At 43.0% G+C, this 18,899-nt stretch overlaps 2 protein-coding genes across 4 annotated transcripts in view; one reads left to right on the forward strand and one right to left on the reverse strand.

Moving 5' to 3' along the window:
• Setd5 (SET domain containing 5) overlaps positions 1-18,899 on the forward strand; it is a 123,835-nt gene that overhangs the window by 76,619 nt on the left and 28,317 nt on the right. For 2 of the 3 annotated variants that reach the window (XM_071605905.1, XM_071605906.1), the window contains exon 25: positions 1,543-1,603. In XM_071605905.1, coding sequence (XP_071462006.1) covers positions 1,543-1,603 — 61 coding nt within the window. Of the gene's footprint in view, positions 1-1,542; positions 1,604-3,345; positions 4,035-18,899 lie in introns of those variants that run through there. The other variant, XM_071605904.1, reaches the window with a different exon arrangement.
• Positions 16,856-18,899, reverse strand: part of Lhfpl4 (LHFPL tetraspan subfamily member 4) — a 28,315-nt gene continuing 26,271 nt past the window's right edge. Inside the window, exon 3 of the mRNA XM_027931994.2 lies at positions 16,856-17,716. Within this exon, the coding sequence (XP_027787795.1) occupies positions 17,616-17,716 (101 nt within the window). The 3' untranslated portion in view covers positions 16,856-17,615. The remainder of the gene's footprint in view (positions 17,717-18,899) is intronic.

Genomic DNA, 18,899 nt, shown 5'->3' on the forward strand with positions numbered 1-18,899 from the left:
TCAAGACCAGACCTCTAGGGGGGGTGGGGGCGGGGGGTGGGGGGAACTCTTGGAAGGGAAGAAGTTTCACTTCTTTCTCAAGTGGAGTGTTTACACCTTGCTGTAACATTTGAACTTTCACAAGAGATGTAATAATTTTGATAATAAAATTCTTAACCATAATAAAGTTGAGAACTTTTTTTTGTTAGTCTTGTCATCTGACCTTGCCTGGTTTTCCCAGTGTTGTCCTTACCTAATAAGGGCAAGTTGGACCCACATTCAGGAGAATATGCTCTCAGTAGGGTTGTTTTCCCCATAATAGAGCCAGGAATAATGATTAATCTCTGGCCTTTTATGATGAGGTCAGGCCAGTGTTAAAGTAAGTCTGCTATGTTGGAACTGACCTTTGAAATCTCCTTTGAACTGGCATAGTTTCCCTGACCTTGACCTCATATGTTTAGCAGATATTTTTTCATTCTCATTCAAAAACAATGCTGGGCATTATTTTGGTGCTAAGCTTATTATGCTGATTAAAATGATGGTTGGGTGAGCAATTTAAGATCTCTCCTAAAGCTTATATTCTAATGAGAGAGAATGAAACTAGTATGTAATTAATAGTCTGTACCATGGTATTGGACCCTTTTTACCAAGATGGCACCAAAAGTGAAGAAGGAAGCTCCTCCTGCCCTTGCCAAAGCCAAATCCAAAGCAGACGCTTTGAAGACCAAGAAGGTAGTGAGGAAAGGCATACATTATCTGTGACACTCTGGCTCCAGAGGCAGCCCAGATACCCCAGGCAAGCTCAACCACTATGCTGTTATTAAGTTCCTCTAACCACTGAGTCTGCCATGAAGAAGATGGAAGATGATAACATGCTTGTGTGTGTTTTGAGTATCAAGGCCAACAGCACGAGATTAATCAGCCTATGAAAAAGTTTTATGACATTGATATTACCAACCAAGATCAATACCCAGATTAGGCCTGATGGGAAAACAAATATGTTCAGCTGGCTCCTGGTTAGGATATTTGAAATATTGCCAACAAAACTGGAATCATCTAAACTAAATCCAACTGGCTAATTTTAAATGTACATTTTAGTTAAGATCCCTACTCCATAGGCTAGGGTTGTGGCTCAGGGGTAGACTTCTCACCTATATATTTTTTAAGTACCAGGCTCAGTCAGTGGTAGAACACTTGCCTAGCATGCACAAGGCCCTGGGAATCTTAGGGGAAAAAATGACCTTTTTTTCCCCCCTCCCCCCATAATAGGTAAGTGACTAGGGTAGTTGAAAGGGCCATTCCAGACTGGTTGGACAGGAATCACACTGAGGAGTTGACACTGAAGCTGAGACCTGAGTGATAAAGAAAGCAGTCATGGAACAATGTGTGAAGGTCATCCTGGGCTGTTCAATCAGGATGTGCAAAGACTCCCAGGTAGAAAAGGCTTAGTTTTCCATCTGAGATACAGAACAGGGGCCGGCAAACTTTGTAAGGGGCCAGATAGTATTTAGTCTGGGCAAGCCATGTGATCTCTGTTATAACTACTCAACTCTTTTATTGCAGTACAGAGCATCTGTAGACAATATGTGGCTGTGTTCCAGTAAAGCTGCATTTACAGAAACAGGTAGGTGACAAGTTGAATTGGACCGATAGGCAGTAGTTTGCTGGGTCCTTAGTGTGGGGCCTTATAGGTTTAATTTAAAGAATCTGCCTTCTGAGTACTGCAGAATTTTAAGCAGAAGTGACAGGATCTAATTTATGGTCTGCAGGTTGTTTAGTTGTATTATACAGTTACTTTGATTTGATCCTGTTGGAAGGACAAACAAAAAAGCTGGAAAACCAGTTTGAAAAGTATAGCAGATATTCAGGCAAGCAACAATGTGGTGGTGGCTTCTACAATAAAGATGGTAATAATGGGGATAAAAGGAAATAGTTGAAAAAGGCATTTAGGGTTTCAAGACTGATTTGTAATGCAACGTTGTTTTCAAATTTTGACTAATCTTGTAGAATTGTAGTACTACTCTTCATTGTATGAAAACCTGAAAGTCCATTAGTTGTTCTTCAATACCACAAACAGACTGGCTATTTGGACTTTTTTCACTTTGGCTATTTTTAAGAATAGGACCCACTCATTTGGGTTACTATCTAAGAATTTCATGGATTTACTCCTGTATGCAGGAGGTAATAAAACATTTAATTCATAAGTTTTATATTAACCAGTATAGTAAAAAATAAAGCTCACACACAAAAACTAAGTTGCCTTTCCTTGAATGAATCCTGCCTGAATAAAACAATGAAATAAAAATAAAATTAACGGTATGTAGTCTAATTTGTAAATGAATGAATATTGAAATAATACACACTGTGGATATCTTTTAAGGCCTTATGTAGTTTTAATTGTTCTGCTTGTTCTGTGGTTATGTCTAAGACTATAGTATATGATTCTCTACAACGTATATCAAGTATTGTGAATGCTTTGGTTCAGATGTGTCAAATAAACAGTAAAACAACAAATATACCAAAAAAAAAAAAAAAAAGGAAATAGTTGAAATCAAGATAAGTTTTGCAGTTGCGCAGTGGGGATAGCCAGTGGATTAGATTGTCAGTTTTTGGTCTAACATTTGTTTGAAAAAATTTTTACTGAGTTCCTCTGATAGACTGCATTTTGTTGCTAAGTACATAAGGGATTCAAAGATGACAATGCTATTTTTTCTTTAAGGAGCTTCAAAAGTAATCAATTCCTGGGGCATTTTAGAGAAGATGCCCTAGGAATACCTAGCCTAATTCTGAGTGGGATAGGAAGAAAATAGTGTGTGCAGTGCAGTCCTCTTTAAAAAGAAGTTCTGTGTCCATTGTATTTTGTCTTAAAATTCTGTGATGAAAACAAGCCAGAAGCTACATTTTAAAGATGAGAATTGAGGCTTAGTGCCATGTTCAACTGTGTGTACCACAGGTCTGCTGATAATTAATAGACCTGTGTATTTTCTGCTTGAATTGGAAGGCTTTTGTTTATTTTTCATAATCATTGAGAGGTGTTCTAAGCTCTATGCAAGGCACTGAGAGTGCGAAGGTATGACAGTCAACAGCCAGCCAGTGGGAATTGGTCTCTTGACTGTTATCAAGTACTGTGTGGCTAAGCGCTTTCCTTTTTTTTTTTCTTTTTTTAATTGCTTTTATTTTTTTAAATACATGACAGTGAAAGGCATCACATATAAAACACAATTTTTCATATCTCTGTTTGTATATAAAGTATGTTCACACCAATTCATGTCTTCATACATGTACTTTGGATAATAACGTCCATCACATTTCACCATCGCGCTTTCTTTCTTTTTTTTTTTTTTAATATTTATTTTTTTTTTTTAGTTTTTCGGCGGACACAACATCTTTGTTTGTATGTGGTGCTGAGGATCGAACCCGGGCCTGCACGCATGCCAGGCGAGCACGCTACCGCTTGAGCCACATCCCCAGCCCCGCGCTTTCTTTTTGATGTGATAAATCTAAACAGATGAACAGCGTTAAGGAAGGAAATCAGCGTAACAGTGGCAACTTGTACATTACTTCACAATTTCCAGAGCTCTCCCATTTTATGTGATTATTTATCTCATTCATGCATAACAATATGTGGGGTAGGCATTCCCATTTTATAATTTTTTAAAAATTAAAAGTTAAAGAGCCAAACAGACAATTTTGGAAATTTGGGACAAATTTGCAATTTCCACGGGAAGCAAATAGAAATCAGTAGAGGTGCCATGAAACTTACTGGAAATCACTTACCTATCTGAAAAGGTACAGCGCCCTTTTCTACTTTAAGAATACTGTTCTAGGGTTGGGGTTGTGGCTCAGTGGTAGAGCGCTTGTCTAGCATGTTTGAGGCACTAGGTTCAATTTTCAGCACCACATATAAATAAATAATGGTCCATCAATAACTAACAAAAATTTTTTTTAATTTTTTTTTTTTTTTTAGTTAAAATGTGGTGCTGAGGATCGAACCCAGTGCCTCACACGTGTGAGGCGGCTGCTCTACCACTGAGCTATAGCCCCAGCCCTAATAAAAGTTTTTTTTAAAAATACTATTCTGGGGCTGAGGTTGTGGCTCAGTGGTAGAGTACTTGCCTAGCATGTGCAAGGCCCTGGGTTCGATCCTTAGCACCACATAAAAATAAAGATTTTATTGTGTCCAACTACAACTAAAAATTATTTTTTAAAAATTACTATTCTGGCCCTTTCTAGGCACTGTTTGATGATAGTACAGGGTTCTCTGTTTAGCAGAAATCATTCTGAAGAAAAAAAAATGCACAGTTGTCCTAATGGAGTAGGTGATTCTATTTTTAAGCTGCATTAATATTAGGCTTCATAACCTGTTCCATATAAGGCACAGAGGAGATAAAGAGGTTTTGCAAGGGTCCATAATATACTTAATAGTAGTCAGGCATTGTGGTGAACACCTGTAATCCCAGCTACTGGGAGGCTGAGACAGGAGGTATCACAAGTTCAAGACCAGCCTTGGCAACTTGGGAAGACCCTGTCTCAAAATTTAAAACAATAGAACAAAAAGGCTAAAAATATAAGTCAGTATCCCTGGTACAATCCCTAGTAATGCACTTAAAAATTTTTTTTTCAAAGACAGGAAGGAAATACCTTAGAGAAAGATAATCATTGAAAGAGGTATACTGTTCCTTGTAACTTTTACCTGCTCCTGCGGAGATTCTGAAGTCATAGTTTGACTGTATCTCAGACTTCCCCATACCCACCACCACCTCTACCACCATTAAAGCACACTAAAACTTTGGACAAGTTTAGAATAGATATCCACAGGTACTCCAAAACAATGTGGGCAGGGATAAACCACCAGATGTCAAAAAACTTTCATGATACCACAATTTGTTTTAAAAGAAGGAATGGTTCATCTAATGGATCTCAAAACTCCAAAATAACAGGCACTGTCATTGGAAAGCTCCACAAGCCAGTTTTAAAAGCAGCAACTAAAACTGAAGAATTTGCAGTAAGTCCAAATGATGGTTTTAGTCAGATCTAAGAGACTTGATTCTAACCTTTGAAGGTTTCTTCTAGGACAAAGCTTGGTACTGAATAAGACAATTAAAATAGAGATGAGGGCTGGGGATACAGCTCAGTTGGTAGAGTGCTTACCTTGCATGCACAAGCCCCTGGGTTCCATCCCAGCAACAACAAAAAAAAAAAAAAAATGAAAGGGGAAATCACATTAAATGAAATACTTTGAAAAATAATGAAATTAGGGCTGGGGTGGTAGCTCGGTGGTAGAGTGCTTGCCTCACATGCATAAGACCCTTGGCTTAATCCCCAGCACCACATAAAAATAAGCAAAAATAAAGATCTTGTGTCCATCTACAACTAAAAAAAATGTTTAAGAAAAAAGATGAAAGTAGGATTGTTCCCTAAAATCTAGAATGCTTTCTCTTTAGAGTAACAATATAAGAATATTAAATAACTCCTGATATTTTAACTTCTCTTACAATTAATTGTTAAGCTCTAAGCATATTCTGTGCTGAATTTAAACACCTATCATTCACGCAGTTCATATTTTAATATTTTACCATGAAGCTCAAAAAACTGTCATATATCATACCTATTTTCTGAACGTGTAAAAAACATTTTATCTATATAGAAATGAATGATGGGGTCTGGAGTTGTAGCTCACTTTCAGAGTGCTTGCCTAGCATATGTGAGACACTGGGTTTGATTCTCAGCACCACATATATAACAATAAAGGCCCATTAACAATTTAAAAAAAAATTTTTTTTTTTTAATGGATGATGGGAGGTATCTCAGGGGTAGAGTGTTTGCCTAGCATGTGTGAGGCCCTGGGTTCAATCCCCAGCAGTGCAAAAAAATGAGATAAAAATTAGTATCAGAAAAGGATCAAAGTTGTATCCCAAAAAGTAAAATAATAATAACAGCAGCAGAATAATATCCCTATAAACAATAAAAAAGAAAATGTCTTGGGCTGGGGAGTAATAGATGGGAACTTCCCTCAACTTTATAATAATTAAAAATGCATATGTGCCTAATGATGCACAGCTATAGTCTTACCTGCTCAGAATACTGAGGCAGGAAGATCACTTGGGCCCAGGAGTTAGACTATCCTGGGCAACATAGCGAGACCCTGTCTCAAAAAAGGGCAGGAGGTATAAAGTGCAATACAGTAGCCCCATCTAATTTGTAGTTTCACTTTCTGCAATTTTCAGTTCCAAGAATGTTAAATATTGTCTTGATTCTTTCAAGAGCCCATATTCATATAACTTTTATTACAGTATTTTGTTATAATTGTTGTATTTTTAGTTGTTGATCTCTTACTGTACCTAATTTATAAATTAAATTTTATCATAGATATGTATTAAGAAAAAAAACAGATGCTTCTTATAAGGGGGTTATATCCTGATAACTGCATCCTAATTTGAACATAACCAATGTTAAAAATACTTTTAGGCCTGGTGCAGTGGCACACACCTGTAATCCCAGCAGCTCAGAAGGCTAAAGTAGGAGGATCTGAGTTCAAAGCCAGCCTTGGCAAAGGTGATGTGCTGAGCAACTCATTGAAACCCTGTCTCTAAATAAATACAAGATAGGACTGGGGATTGTGTCTCAGTGGTCAAGTGCCCCTGAGTTCAATCCCCAGTACCAAAACAAAAACTTTTAGTACACCTAACCTGAACGTCATAACTCAGCCTAGCCTTACATGTGCTCAGAACACTTGTGCCTCGGGGGAATCATGTAGCAAAAATCCTATTTTATTATAAAGTAATGAATGTATTTTTGTAATTGATTGAATACTATTCTGAAAGACATGATGGCCTACTGTTGCATCATCATGAAGTTTAAAGAGTAGTAAATCATACCATCCTAAGTCAAGCTCATCTGTATAGGGATTGGTACTATCTGCAGAATCAGGCATTCACTAGGAGTCTTGGAATGATTTATCACCCATAACAGGGATGGGGCTATAGTATCATTAAAATTAGCACCTAGGGCTGGGGATATAGCTCCCGTAGAGCACTTACCTAGCATATATAAATATGTCCCTGAGTTCCATCCTCAGCATCACAGAAAACATAATAATAATGATAAATAAATGAGCACCTAAAAAACTAAAAACTTAGGTATCAATTTAACAAAATATGTGCAAGATATATCTGAGGAAAATTACAATTCTTTGAAAAGAACTAAATAAATGGAGAGGTGTCCCACACTCATGGTTGTGAAGATATTATTTCTTCTCATCTATAATTTCAATGAAGTCCCAAACAGAATGCCAGCAAGTTATTTGTGCATACCAACAAACTAATTCTAAAATTTTAAACCAATTCTGACATGACCTGACTTTATTTACTGTAAAGCTGTTAATATTACAAGCTATTAGTATTCAGTATTCAAGCTATTAGTAATGAAGATAGTGTGGTATGAGCAAAACAGTAGGCAAATCAATCACTGGAACAAAGTAAGAATCCAGCAGTACACCCATACAAATATGGTCATATGACCTTTGGCAAAGTAAGAGTCCTAGAAATTAAAATGGCAGAAAATCTAGATAACCTTAGTCAACAATGACTTTTTTTTTTTTTTTTTTTTTTTAAGATACAACAGCAAAGGCATGATCCATGGAAAATACTCAGGGGACTAAGCAGAAGGATCATTTGAGCTCACAAGTTCAAGACTAGTCTGGGCAACATACAATATAACCAGACACCCATCTTAGAAAAAGGAAAACAAAAATCACTCTGGCTGTATATCGTACCACAAATTGAAGGTAGACACAAAGGAAAGTGGAAAATAATTAATCCATACTGAAAAGTATGAGCCAGGTTCATAGATATGGAGAGAAAAATAGATACGTTTTCCTAATTAAAACATGCTCTGTGGGTTGGGGTTGAAGCTCAGTGGTAGAACACTTGCCTAAAATATACAAAGATCTCTTAAAACTCAATGCCAAGAAAAGAACCCAGTTTAAGAACAGACAAAAGGAGGCTGGGTTGTAGCTCAGTGGTAGAGCGCTTTCCTAGCATGCATGAGGCACTGGATTAGATCCTCAACACACATAAAAATAAATAAAAGTATTGTGTCCATCTACAACTTAAAAAAAAAGAATAGGCAAAAGATCTGAACAGACCATATTGCAGATGGCAATTAAGCATATGAAAATGTGTTCAGCAAAACATATCCATAGGCAATTGCAAATTTAAACAATGAGACACCACTGTACACCTACTAGAATGGCCAAATTCCAAAACTAACACATTTGCTGGTGAGGGTGTATAATAACAGAAACTCTCACTTCTGGTAGGAATGCAGAATCAACTTTAAAACTCAGTTACATTTCTATATACTAACAAGCTATCTGAGAAAAAATTAAGAAAATCCATTTATAGTAGCATCAGAAACAGTGAAATGCTTAGGAATAAATAAACTGTTGAGGTGAAAGATCTGTATGTACACTGATAACTGAATCATTGGTGGAAGAAACAAATAAATGGATATTCATGGATTGAAAGAATCAATGTTGTCAGAACACCTCTACTAAAAGGTGTCTGCAGTCCATATCAAAATTCCAGGGTACTGATTAGAACAAATAAATAAAAATTAAAAAAAAAAAACAGACACATACATCAATGGAACAGATTAGTGGGACCAGAAAAAGTCCAAGGCCAATCTGGGCAACTTAGGGAGACCTTGTCTCAAAACATTAAAAGGAATGGGGGTGTGACTCAAGTGTTAAAGTGCCCCTGGGTTGACTCTCCATTACCAAAAAAAAAAAAAAGACATGGCAGTAGGAATGATAGAAGGAATCAGACATTATTATATGTGCATATGATTACATGACCTGTGTAACTGCACCATGTACAACCAGACAAATGAGAAGTTATACTCCATTTTTGTATGATGTGTCAAAGTGCATTCTACTGTCATGTATAACTAATTAGAACAAATTTTAAAAACATATTTTAAAAAACAGTAAAAAAAAAAAAATAGTGGTTTCACTGGGGAGGTAGGGATACTGTCTGGGAGCACATGAAGGATTTCTGGGGTGGCTAGCAAGATGGCTAGCTGTTTCCTTGATAATGGTTAGGACATTTTAAATTCATTAAGTTGTACATTTGTTTTATGCTGTTTTCTGTATTTGTGTTATATTTATTTTTTTAATATTTATTTTGTAGTTGTAGTTGGACACAATACCTTTATTTCATTTATTTGTATGTGATGCTGAGGATCGAACCCAGGGCCTTGCATGTGCTAGGCAAGCACTTTTCCGCTGAGCCACAACCCCAGCCCCTGTGTTATATTTAAGCAAGCAAAAATACAAATAATTGTTGGGAAGTAAACATCCAAAAGGTGTTTACATGGGCTAGGGTTGTAGCTCAATGGCAGAGCGCTTGCCTCGCATGTGTGAGGCACTGGGTTTGATCCTCAGCACCACATAAAAAAAATAAATAAAACAAAGATTGTGCCATCTACAACTAAAAAAAAATGTTTAAAATAAAAAAGGTGTTTATATGAAGGAGCTGGGAGGGCAGGAGACTGAGTAGAAAGCTGAATATTTGACCTGAATATTTCCAGGAATTATTATTTGGTTCTGGGGATTGAACCCAGGGGTGCTTGCCACATCCCGAGTCCTTTTTTTATTTTAATTAGAGACAGGGTTTCACTGAGTTGCTTAGGGCCTCGCTAAGTTGCTGAGGCTTACCTGGCCACTAGAAATAGACCGGGGATGATTTACCAAGCCCATGCCTAATTTATTCCTGTAGTCCTAAAGCCTCAAAGTACCTGACCACAGTGGGAAATTCAGTAAATACATTGTTGAGTCAGTAAACGAATTTGGAGAAGCAGCCAGCCTAGCCTTCTCAGGGTAGAATCTGGGTACCAGTAGCCATCATATTCATTCTTTGATCTTAGTGGACTGTGAAGGAGTTTCAAACTAGAGTGCCATTTTAAATTCACGAGTCTGGTAAATTGTACCAATTTCAGGCTCCTGACCCTGTGACTAACCTTCCAAAATGACAATGTCATCTCCTGGCCTCACCTGTGCTCTCTAGTTAACCCCTGCAGTTCCCTCCCTGCCCCTTCCTTCTCTCACAGCCTTCCTACTGTGTTCTCTGAGCTCTGTTTTCTTCCAAAGACAACACCACCTCCCTTGCAGGCTGGTCAAATGGCTGCACATTCTGTCATGTCCTGTTACAAAGAGGTTCTCCCCAAATCTCCCCAGTAGCTTGTCCGTCCTCCAGGTGTTCAAAATCTTCTGTGACTACATCCTCTAGTTTTTCCAATTACTGTAATTTTTGGACAGCTTTGGCAGGTCTTCCCCTCCTCCCCAATTTGTGCCATTTTCCCCACCATTTGGATGGATAGCATAACCAGGGTGCTTCTCATTTCAGTCATCTTCAAGAATCCCTGGAAATAGCTGGGCACAGTAACACACGCCTGTAATCCCAGCATCTTGGGAGGCTGATATCATGAGTTCAAAGCCAGCCTCAGCAATTTAACGAAGCCCTAAGCAACTCAGCAAGACCCTGTCTCTACATAAAATACAAAAAAAAGAAGAAGAAGAAAGGACTGGGGATGTGGCAAGCACCCCTGGGTTCAATCCCCAATACCAAATAATAATTCCTGGAAATATTCAGGTCAAATATTCAACTTTCTACTCACATTCTCCTGCCCTCCCATCTCCTTCATGTAAACTTTTTAGTCCCATATTCCTTCCATTCCATGGTCTTCTTCAATACCCAGCTGAGATCCCAAGGTAGATTTCTGAAGTATTCAGGGCCCTCCTCACCTTCCCTTGTGTCTACTCTCCATCCTTCCTTGTCTGCCTTCCTTCCTTCTGCTGCCATCACAGATCCATGGTCTTCTATCTTTAGTCCCATTAGCAACTGCTCCAAACTCTCAGGCTCCTCTCACACCCCCTGGGGCATGGGCATATGGAGAAGATGGATGCCATGAGGTGAGTGCTCCTTAAACTTAGCACTTCCTGTAGCTCAAAAGTAACTTACATCATTCCATCTCCCCAACCTCTTCCTCTTTGTTCCAAGCTCTCTCTTATCTTCCACCCTGGGCCAGTGGTTCCCACTTTCCACCAGACTTGTTCCTTTCGACTTCCTCTTACCCTCCAACTTTCTTCTTGCCTGGGAACTTCAGGACACTCCAATATTCAAAGAAAGAGATTCCACAGCCCCCTCGAGGTAATATGCTGAGCCCTGTCCCCTGCTGGCTCACTGTGTATAGTAACTGTTTCTTTAATGAATCTCAGTCGCTCACATTTCTCCTCCTCATGATACTTGTCAGTTATGCTCCGTAATTTGTCACTTGTACCCTCCCACTCAGAGATCTCTCTCAAAAGACCTCAATATATGGGGCTGGGGCTCAGTGGTAGAGTGCTTGCCTTGCAGGTGTGAGGCACTGGGTTTAAGCCTCAGAACCACATAAAAAATAATTAATAAACAAAGATTTTTTTTTAAAAAGACCTCAATATGGCCTCCTTGTCCCCAAGCCCAGTAGACACAATTTTCAGCCCCTTATACCAGACCTATCTGTTTCATTTAATCAGTTGACTTACCCTTGAACTCATTTCCAAGTCAAGCCCTCTGACTCTTCCACCACCTCCTTTATGGACATTTCTTTCTCTGCTTCTCCTTTATATCTTTACATCACCCTATAGACCCTGCTCTTTCCATACTAAGTGGTCACCCAGGGCAGGCACATCTGCACTTTTATTTTTTCCTTCAGTACTGGGAATTGAACCCAGGGCCTCTCAACCATGGAGTTGCATCCTGGCCCTTTGTTTTTTATTTCGAGACAGTCTTGCTAAGTTGAAAAGGCTTGTTATCCTCCTGCCTCAGCCTCCAGAGTGGCTAGGATCACAGGTGTGCGCCACTGCACCCATCTGCATCTGCACCTCTGATCGCAGTCATTACCTGTATGCTGATGTTTCTGCCCAGATCTCTCTGTTAAGCTCCCAACTCCATAAGGCTCTGGACACCCATGATGGTGTTCCATGCATGTTTTAAATGTAAAACATCATCTCAAACTGAGATGTGAGATCTTATTCTGCAAATCTTTCCAGTTTCTCAAGAAAAAAAAAAATGGTCTTCTCTATACCAATTTCATTTTTCAATTTTTATTAGTTATTGATGGACCTTTATTTATTTGTTTAAATATGGTGCTGAGAACCAAAGTCAGTGCCTCACATGTGCTAGGCAAGCACTCTACCACTGAGCCACAACCCTAGCCCTATACCAATTTCATTTCTTATCCCCATAATCAGTCACCAAGTGTCCTCTACTTCCTGAATGTTGAACTTCTTCCCTCTAAGCCCCACCGTCACCACCTTGCTTCACATCAAGCTTCTGATTTCTCTTTGATTGAGATGTCTCCCTCTAATCCAGTCTTCTAACACCGAAAACTGAATGATTTTCCTCAAACGTGAACTCAGTTGTTCCCCTCTCCTGCTCAAAATCCTTCTATGGGGGCTGGGGATGTGGCTCAAGCGGTAGCGCGCTCCCCTAGCATGGGTGCGGCCAGGGTTCGATCCTCAGCACCACATACAAACAAAGATGTTGTGTCTGCCAAAAACTAAAAAAATGTAAATAAAATATTTAAAAAAAAAAAATCCTTCTATGGCTCCTCAGTGCTCTTAGGTCTGTATTCCTGAAGGTGGCTTCTGAGCTTCTTCAGGATCTGCCCTCATTGCTCTCTCCAACCCCATCTGTGATCCCTCCGTCCCTCACTTTTTACAAGTCAGTTTTCCTGCATCACGTTTAGATCAGCACGTGTACACTTCTGCCCCTTAACATTGGTCTCTCTCCTCTCTTCTCCTCCTTCATGGCCTTCCTGACCTTTGCCTGCCTTCTTGTCCTACAGCAAAACTTTCTCCTAGTCTATCTACCCCACCACATGCACCTGCAATTCTCTGTACCCAGCAAGTTACACCTTATTTGTATATGTTCATCTCCACAACCAGGCTTACCCTTGTAAGACAGGGTCTGTGTTGTGCACGTTACAACGTGCCACACTGTAGGAAGCAAATTAAATGTGTTCCCTAATTATGTCTTCCCTTTGAGATGGTCACTGTTATCTCCCCTTAGTCAGCGGGGATTTAGAAAGAGGTCAAGACATGGGCAGAAGAGTGGAGCCTTGGGGCTGGGGTTGTGGCTCAGCGGTAGAGCGCTTGCCTAGCACATGCGAGGCCCTGGGTTCGGTCCTCGGCACCACAAAAAAATAAATAAATAAAGATATTGTGTCCAACGACAACTAAAAAATAAATATTAAAAAAAAAAAAAAGAGTGGAGACTTGTTCAAGTCAGAGTCCCAAGTACAGAATCAAGCCCGAGCCATCACAGGAGTATGCAGAGACCACCAGCTGCCCACTCCATCTAGCCATCTATCGTCCAATAGAGCCCCAGTTTTATTTGGGTTAACATGCCTACTTAACATTTTCAGCCTTCTCTGAAGCTGCACATGATACAGTATGCATAGGATTCAATCCTATGGGATTTCTAGAAGTCTTCAAGTAGACCAGTAGCCGTCTTGGGCCATTCAGTTGGGATTTTTTGTTGTTGCTGTTGTTGCTGTTTTGTTTTTTTTGGTGTTGAGGATTGAACCCAGCTCCTGTGCATGCTAAGTCAATTTGATAGAGACAAGCACTCTACCAACTGACCTATATCCCCAGCATTCCCCATCACCCCCAATTAGGTATTCTTGAGGAAGGAAGCCAGGATTGAAAATGACAACGCAGAAAAAAAAACAGGAGCCTGGGTTCCTAATAACACTGTGGACTTTATGGGTCATGTTCCGACTTCTTTGGGGTAGGGAGGCTGGATCTCAGTTGCCCAGGCTGGATGGCCTTGAACTTGTAATCCTCCTGCCTCAGCCTCCCAAGTAGCCAGGGTGACAGGTGTGTGCTACCATATCCAGCCTTAGTTTATTTTATCATGACACAAAACATCAAGCCATGGTAGGAGGGCCCTGTATATCCAGTTTAATCTCACCACCACGCCCCCTTGAGCCCTTAGGACAGGACTCAGAAACAGCAGTCAGAATGGGTGATATAAAGTGTTTCTTTATTTGAATGTCATTCCACCTGCACTGAAGCTCAAACCCAGCAGCAGCAGAAGGGGTCAGGTCCAAAATAAATGGTACCAAACTGGACAATGAACGGCGAGGACACATTCAGACGGAACTTACTAATGGGGTGTAGACGACACCAAGCTACCCTAATGACACAGCACAGGCCCTCAGAGCTCCGACAGAGCCCTGGGGAAGGACTATGGCTCCCTGTTCCTTTCTCAGGAAACTCCAGTCCCTCCCAAAAGCTAGCCCTGAACCAGGCAGGGGCCTGTGGAAGTTTCTAGTGCTGGGAAGACCCCAGCTTCTCCAAAGACAGGGTTTCCCTTTCTTAATTCACACTGGAAACTGGAGGAGGGCAATTCTCCCTGGTCTCAAGCAGGAATCTCAGAAGGCCAGGGACACTTTCTATCTAGCCCTATCTAAAGACACTCACCTTATTCACTTTCCAGGCCTAAAAAGGATCTTAATCCTACCTACATTCTCACCCCTTCGGAAAGTTTTCCTCCCTAGGTTCTGGTTTCACATCCCATAACCTAGAAGGACTTCACTGATCAGCACCGTGGGCCAGAGACTGAACCACTTCCAGGTTGTGGCTGCTTTCACTCTTCTTGGAAGAATTTCCAGGGTAGAAAAAACTGGATTGTGCCAGATCCCCTGATCCAGTCACAGTTGACATAGGACTCTTTCAGGGACACAAGGCCAGGAGGTTCTTGGTCAGAGGACTTCCTGAGGTCAGAAACTTGTCTCCTCAGAAAGGCCAAGGCTACTCTGCCCACATAGGCCTGCCTTTCCATGAGGTCTTCATTGCCCCAGGAGAGTCATCAGAGTCTTGTGCTTGACCAGGCCTCTCCCGGGCTCTTGGCTGAAGCATCTGCCCCCACCCTCTGCTGAACTCTTAGGGACGAGGCTATAGTTTGGCCCCCAATGCAATTTCTGTCCCTTCCCCATGCTGGACTTCAGCCCACCCAACCTTGCTTTCCTAACCCCAGATTCCTTGGTGCATCTCCAGGTTGCCTCTTGCTCTACCCGGGCCACATCTGGCTGTATGGAGGGTGGCATGGGAACCTCGTCAGACCACCCAAAAGGGAATTAGCCTCCCTCTTCCCTACCAACCAGCAGCGCTAATCCATTGATAGCAGGAGCCTGGGCTCCTTCCATTCTGGTTGTGGTTCCCCCACTCCAATCCTTGGAGAGATGGGGCCTTGACCGCTTGGGCCCCAGACCTCCAGCTGCTTGTCATCTGAGGGGGTCAGTTCTAACCTCTCCACAGAAGCACAGGGGTCTGGTGGCACCCATGGGCAGCAGCTGTCCTTGAAGGAACAAGCTCCCTCTTTCCCACTGTTCTCACACAGCCGCTTTCCTCGTTCCCTGTCACCTTGCTTCCTTCATCCTCTCCTTCACACTCTCTTTCCCAGGCATCTCAGGTATGCACCCTGGAAATCTTCTCTCCATTTGCCTCTTCCCCTATTCCTTTTCCGGCACGTCTCTCAGATCCTCCCGCCCTCCCTCCACACTCTCGCCACCTCTTTCTTCCCCTCCTCTCCCACGTCTGTCTTCTCCTTTCCCCTGTCTCTGGTAACTCTGCACCTCCCACTCTCCCCACCTCTCTTCCTCATTGCCAATCACTTGCTCCCGGCCCCTCCTGGCCCTCTCCAACTCTGCCCTCTTCCTCTAATACTGGGCTTTGGTTTGACTCTTTGGGGAACCCACTCCTACCCAAACCCAGTTCCTGCCATGGGGCTCCCCTCACCCTCCCATGTAAAACCCTGGTGTCCAGGTTGCCTGCTGGGAAGGCTCCTGTGGTGTGGCTTCAGGGAGGGGTTTGGTAGGGACAGGTTGGGGGAACACAGTGCAGGGCCCAGAGCTTTGGGGGAGTAGGGGTCAGGACTTGGTAAGTTCCAGGTGTCAAGAACCCTCCCAGACCCAGCATCTGACTCTAGTTAGGGTCCAGAGGAAGGAGCCGAGCAGAGGTGGATTCTTGAGAATCCTAACTCTCAGGTCCACATCTTACTGAAATGAATACAAGGGTGGCAAATACATGGCACTCCAGCTGCTTTCCTCCCCTCCAGGTGAGGCCACATTACTAAATGATAATGCACTTCCCAGTGGAGCCTGCAGGGGGCGCCACACTCTTTCTCAACAGGAGACCAGGCAGCAGTGTGTCTGGTGGCACACTAGCTAGTCTGCTGCCCTTGACTGATTGCCGAAAGGGGTGGTCCAGGCCCCAGAGTGAAGAACTTCCAAAGCTAGATGGCTCTGCCACCAAATCCACAAGGTAATGAGAGATGTTCAAAAAAACACCCGGAGTCCCTCACTTGCTCCCTGCTAAGCCCCCACAGTGGGAGGAGAGGGTGAAAATTTCTCATCTGCCCCTCCACAACACACACGCACGCGCACACACTCACACATACTCTCACACACACACATACATACTCACTCATGCCTCAGCTCTAAGCACTGCCCATTAGGTTGCAGACCCTGGGCACATCGCAAGGCGAGAGGTGGGCAAGGAGGAGGAAGAGGCAGGGACAGGGTAACAAGGCCTAGGGATGGGGACAAGGGTACCCTGTTCAGAGGTGACCTGCAAGTTCAAGTTATGCAGAAAAGTATCAAAGAGGCAAGACAGTCTCTGCCCTTGGCAGATGCCCAGGGTGTGGGGGGCATAGGAAGGGGCAGAAGGGGTAATGCATCCCCCAATTCCCCATCTTGGACCCCCCTCCCCAACCCCAACCCCGACCACAGGGCCCATAAGTCTGTGCTGTACAAAACAGGCCAGGGTCAAGGGTCCAGTCACCAAGGAGACATTCCGGCAGAGGCCAGGCCAGCCCCAGGTTGAGCAGCTTGTAAGTTCCAGCTGCCTCCAGAGCCTGTCTTTTCTCAGATTCTGGGCTGACCAGGGCCACAGTCCACAGCTGACAGGGAATCCCTGTGTTTTCTCCCTTGGCACAGCTCAGATTCCTTTGGGAGTGCTGGGAGCAGGCTGGAATAGAGGCAGAGGAGGCCCTGGGAGGCTGGTGGCACCGGAGCTCTGTGGCAGACATGGTGGAACCATCCTCGGCAACAAAAAAAAAAGGAAGAGGAGGAAAAGTCCAGCCCACCTGCCCACCTGGGGCAGTGTCTTGAATAAATTCTGTAGTAGACAGGAACCAGAGAGGCGAGGATACAGCCAGGCAGCAGCCCTCCAGGCTGAGAGAGCTAGAACCACAGTGCCTTCTTCCCCTGGGGATCTGCAGGGACCTCCAGGCTCCAGGCCAGTCTAGAGAAGAGAGTAAAGGCCCAATGGACTGTGGGGTTCGGGCTCCTTTAGGTTAAATTGAGGCAGGAGCCAGGATCAGGCCCCCCTAGGGTCTAGAGCGCCTCTCCCCTCTGCCAGGCTATGGACAGGCCCCATCTTCTCTTCAAAGCCTGGACCTCAAAGGCTGGTCGTAGGTGAGAAGTCGGTCTGAGATCAGGTCTTTTCTCGGAGCCTGAGTGGATGGATGAGAGAGCAGGAGACAGGACAAGCTGAGATCAGGCCAATCCCTGGGCTGTGATCCTGGCTTTCAGGGTCCCTGTGAGTGAGCCACGGGGCAGGGAAGGACTCCCCATCCAGAAACGTCAGCCCCTGGCCGCAACACAGAGCTTACTGTAGAGCCCACAAAATCTAAAAAAGAGAGGGGGAGAGATGGAAAAAGTCAGAGACCACCAGGCCATCAGGGCTCCCTGCAGCCACTCCTCAGGCCAAAAGTGAGGGAACACGGCACAGGCTATGAAATGCCAATCAAACCACTGACTAGCAGGATGGCCTTGCACACGCCATCCAACCTCCCCCTAAGCCCCAATTTTCTCATCTGTAAAATGGTGGTAATAGCTTACTTCACAGAGTAATTCTGAAGGGTCAAAAGAGACAGTGTCAGGTAGGCCCAGTAGTGCACACCTAGAATCCCAGTGACGCAGGAGGCAGGAGGCTGAGGCAGGAGGATCGCAAGTTCAAGGACAGCCTGGGCACCTTAGCAAGACCCTGTCTCAAAATTTAGTAAGCGGGGGCTGGAGTTGTGGCTCAGTGGAAAAGTGCTTGCCTCATATGAGTGAGGCACTGGGTTCAATTTTCAGTACCACATATAAATAAATAAAGATACAACAACTAAAAACTATTTTTAAAAAAAATAGAAAAGGGTGGGGAGAGCTGGGGATATAGCTCAGTGGTAAAGTGTCTTGGGTTCAATCCCCAGTATCGCTAAAAAATTTTGAAAAAAAAAAAAAAAAAGTCAGCCAAGGACTTGGCACATAGTCAATCTTAGAAGTTGTGGTAATTTATTTGGGTTTTGATTTTTGTTCCTCAGAACTGAACTGAAAGGCTGGCTCATTTTGAACCCCCCATGAGGGATGGAGAGCCCCCGCCCTGAATGAAGGCAAAATGGGGCTCCTCTTTGACAATTGTTAAGATCATTAAAGAGAAAGAAGAGAGATCCCCAGTGGGCTCAACTGGCCCTGGTCAGCTCAGAGTCTTTTCTTCAGAAGGGGCCCACAGCAGTCTTGGTCTTGCACTTTGAAAATCTGCCACCAGAGGGCAGGCCCTGACCTCACACCAAGAGCACAGAAACCCCTGGGGTAGACACTTTTGTACCAGAAGGGGGTCTCTCAGGACAAGTTAGCAGATCAGTGTCCCAGGAGGATCCTGAAAAGGGAGCAGAAGGTCTCTTGCCTCACCAGGCTGAAGAGCTTGGACTTTAGACTAGGGCCTGTGTTTTAAATACCACTCCACCATTTAGGTGACCTTGGGCAAATTACCCCACCTCTCCATACCTGGGCTTGCTTTCTCCTCTGTAGAAGTGCTCCTGATGCCT

Source organism: Marmota flaviventris, chromosome 20 (assembly GCF_047511675.1).
Source record: "Marmota flaviventris isolate mMarFla1 chromosome 20, mMarFla1.hap1, whole genome shotgun sequence".
Classification (NCBI taxonomy): Eukaryota; Metazoa; Chordata; class Mammalia; order Rodentia; family Sciuridae; genus Marmota; species Marmota flaviventris.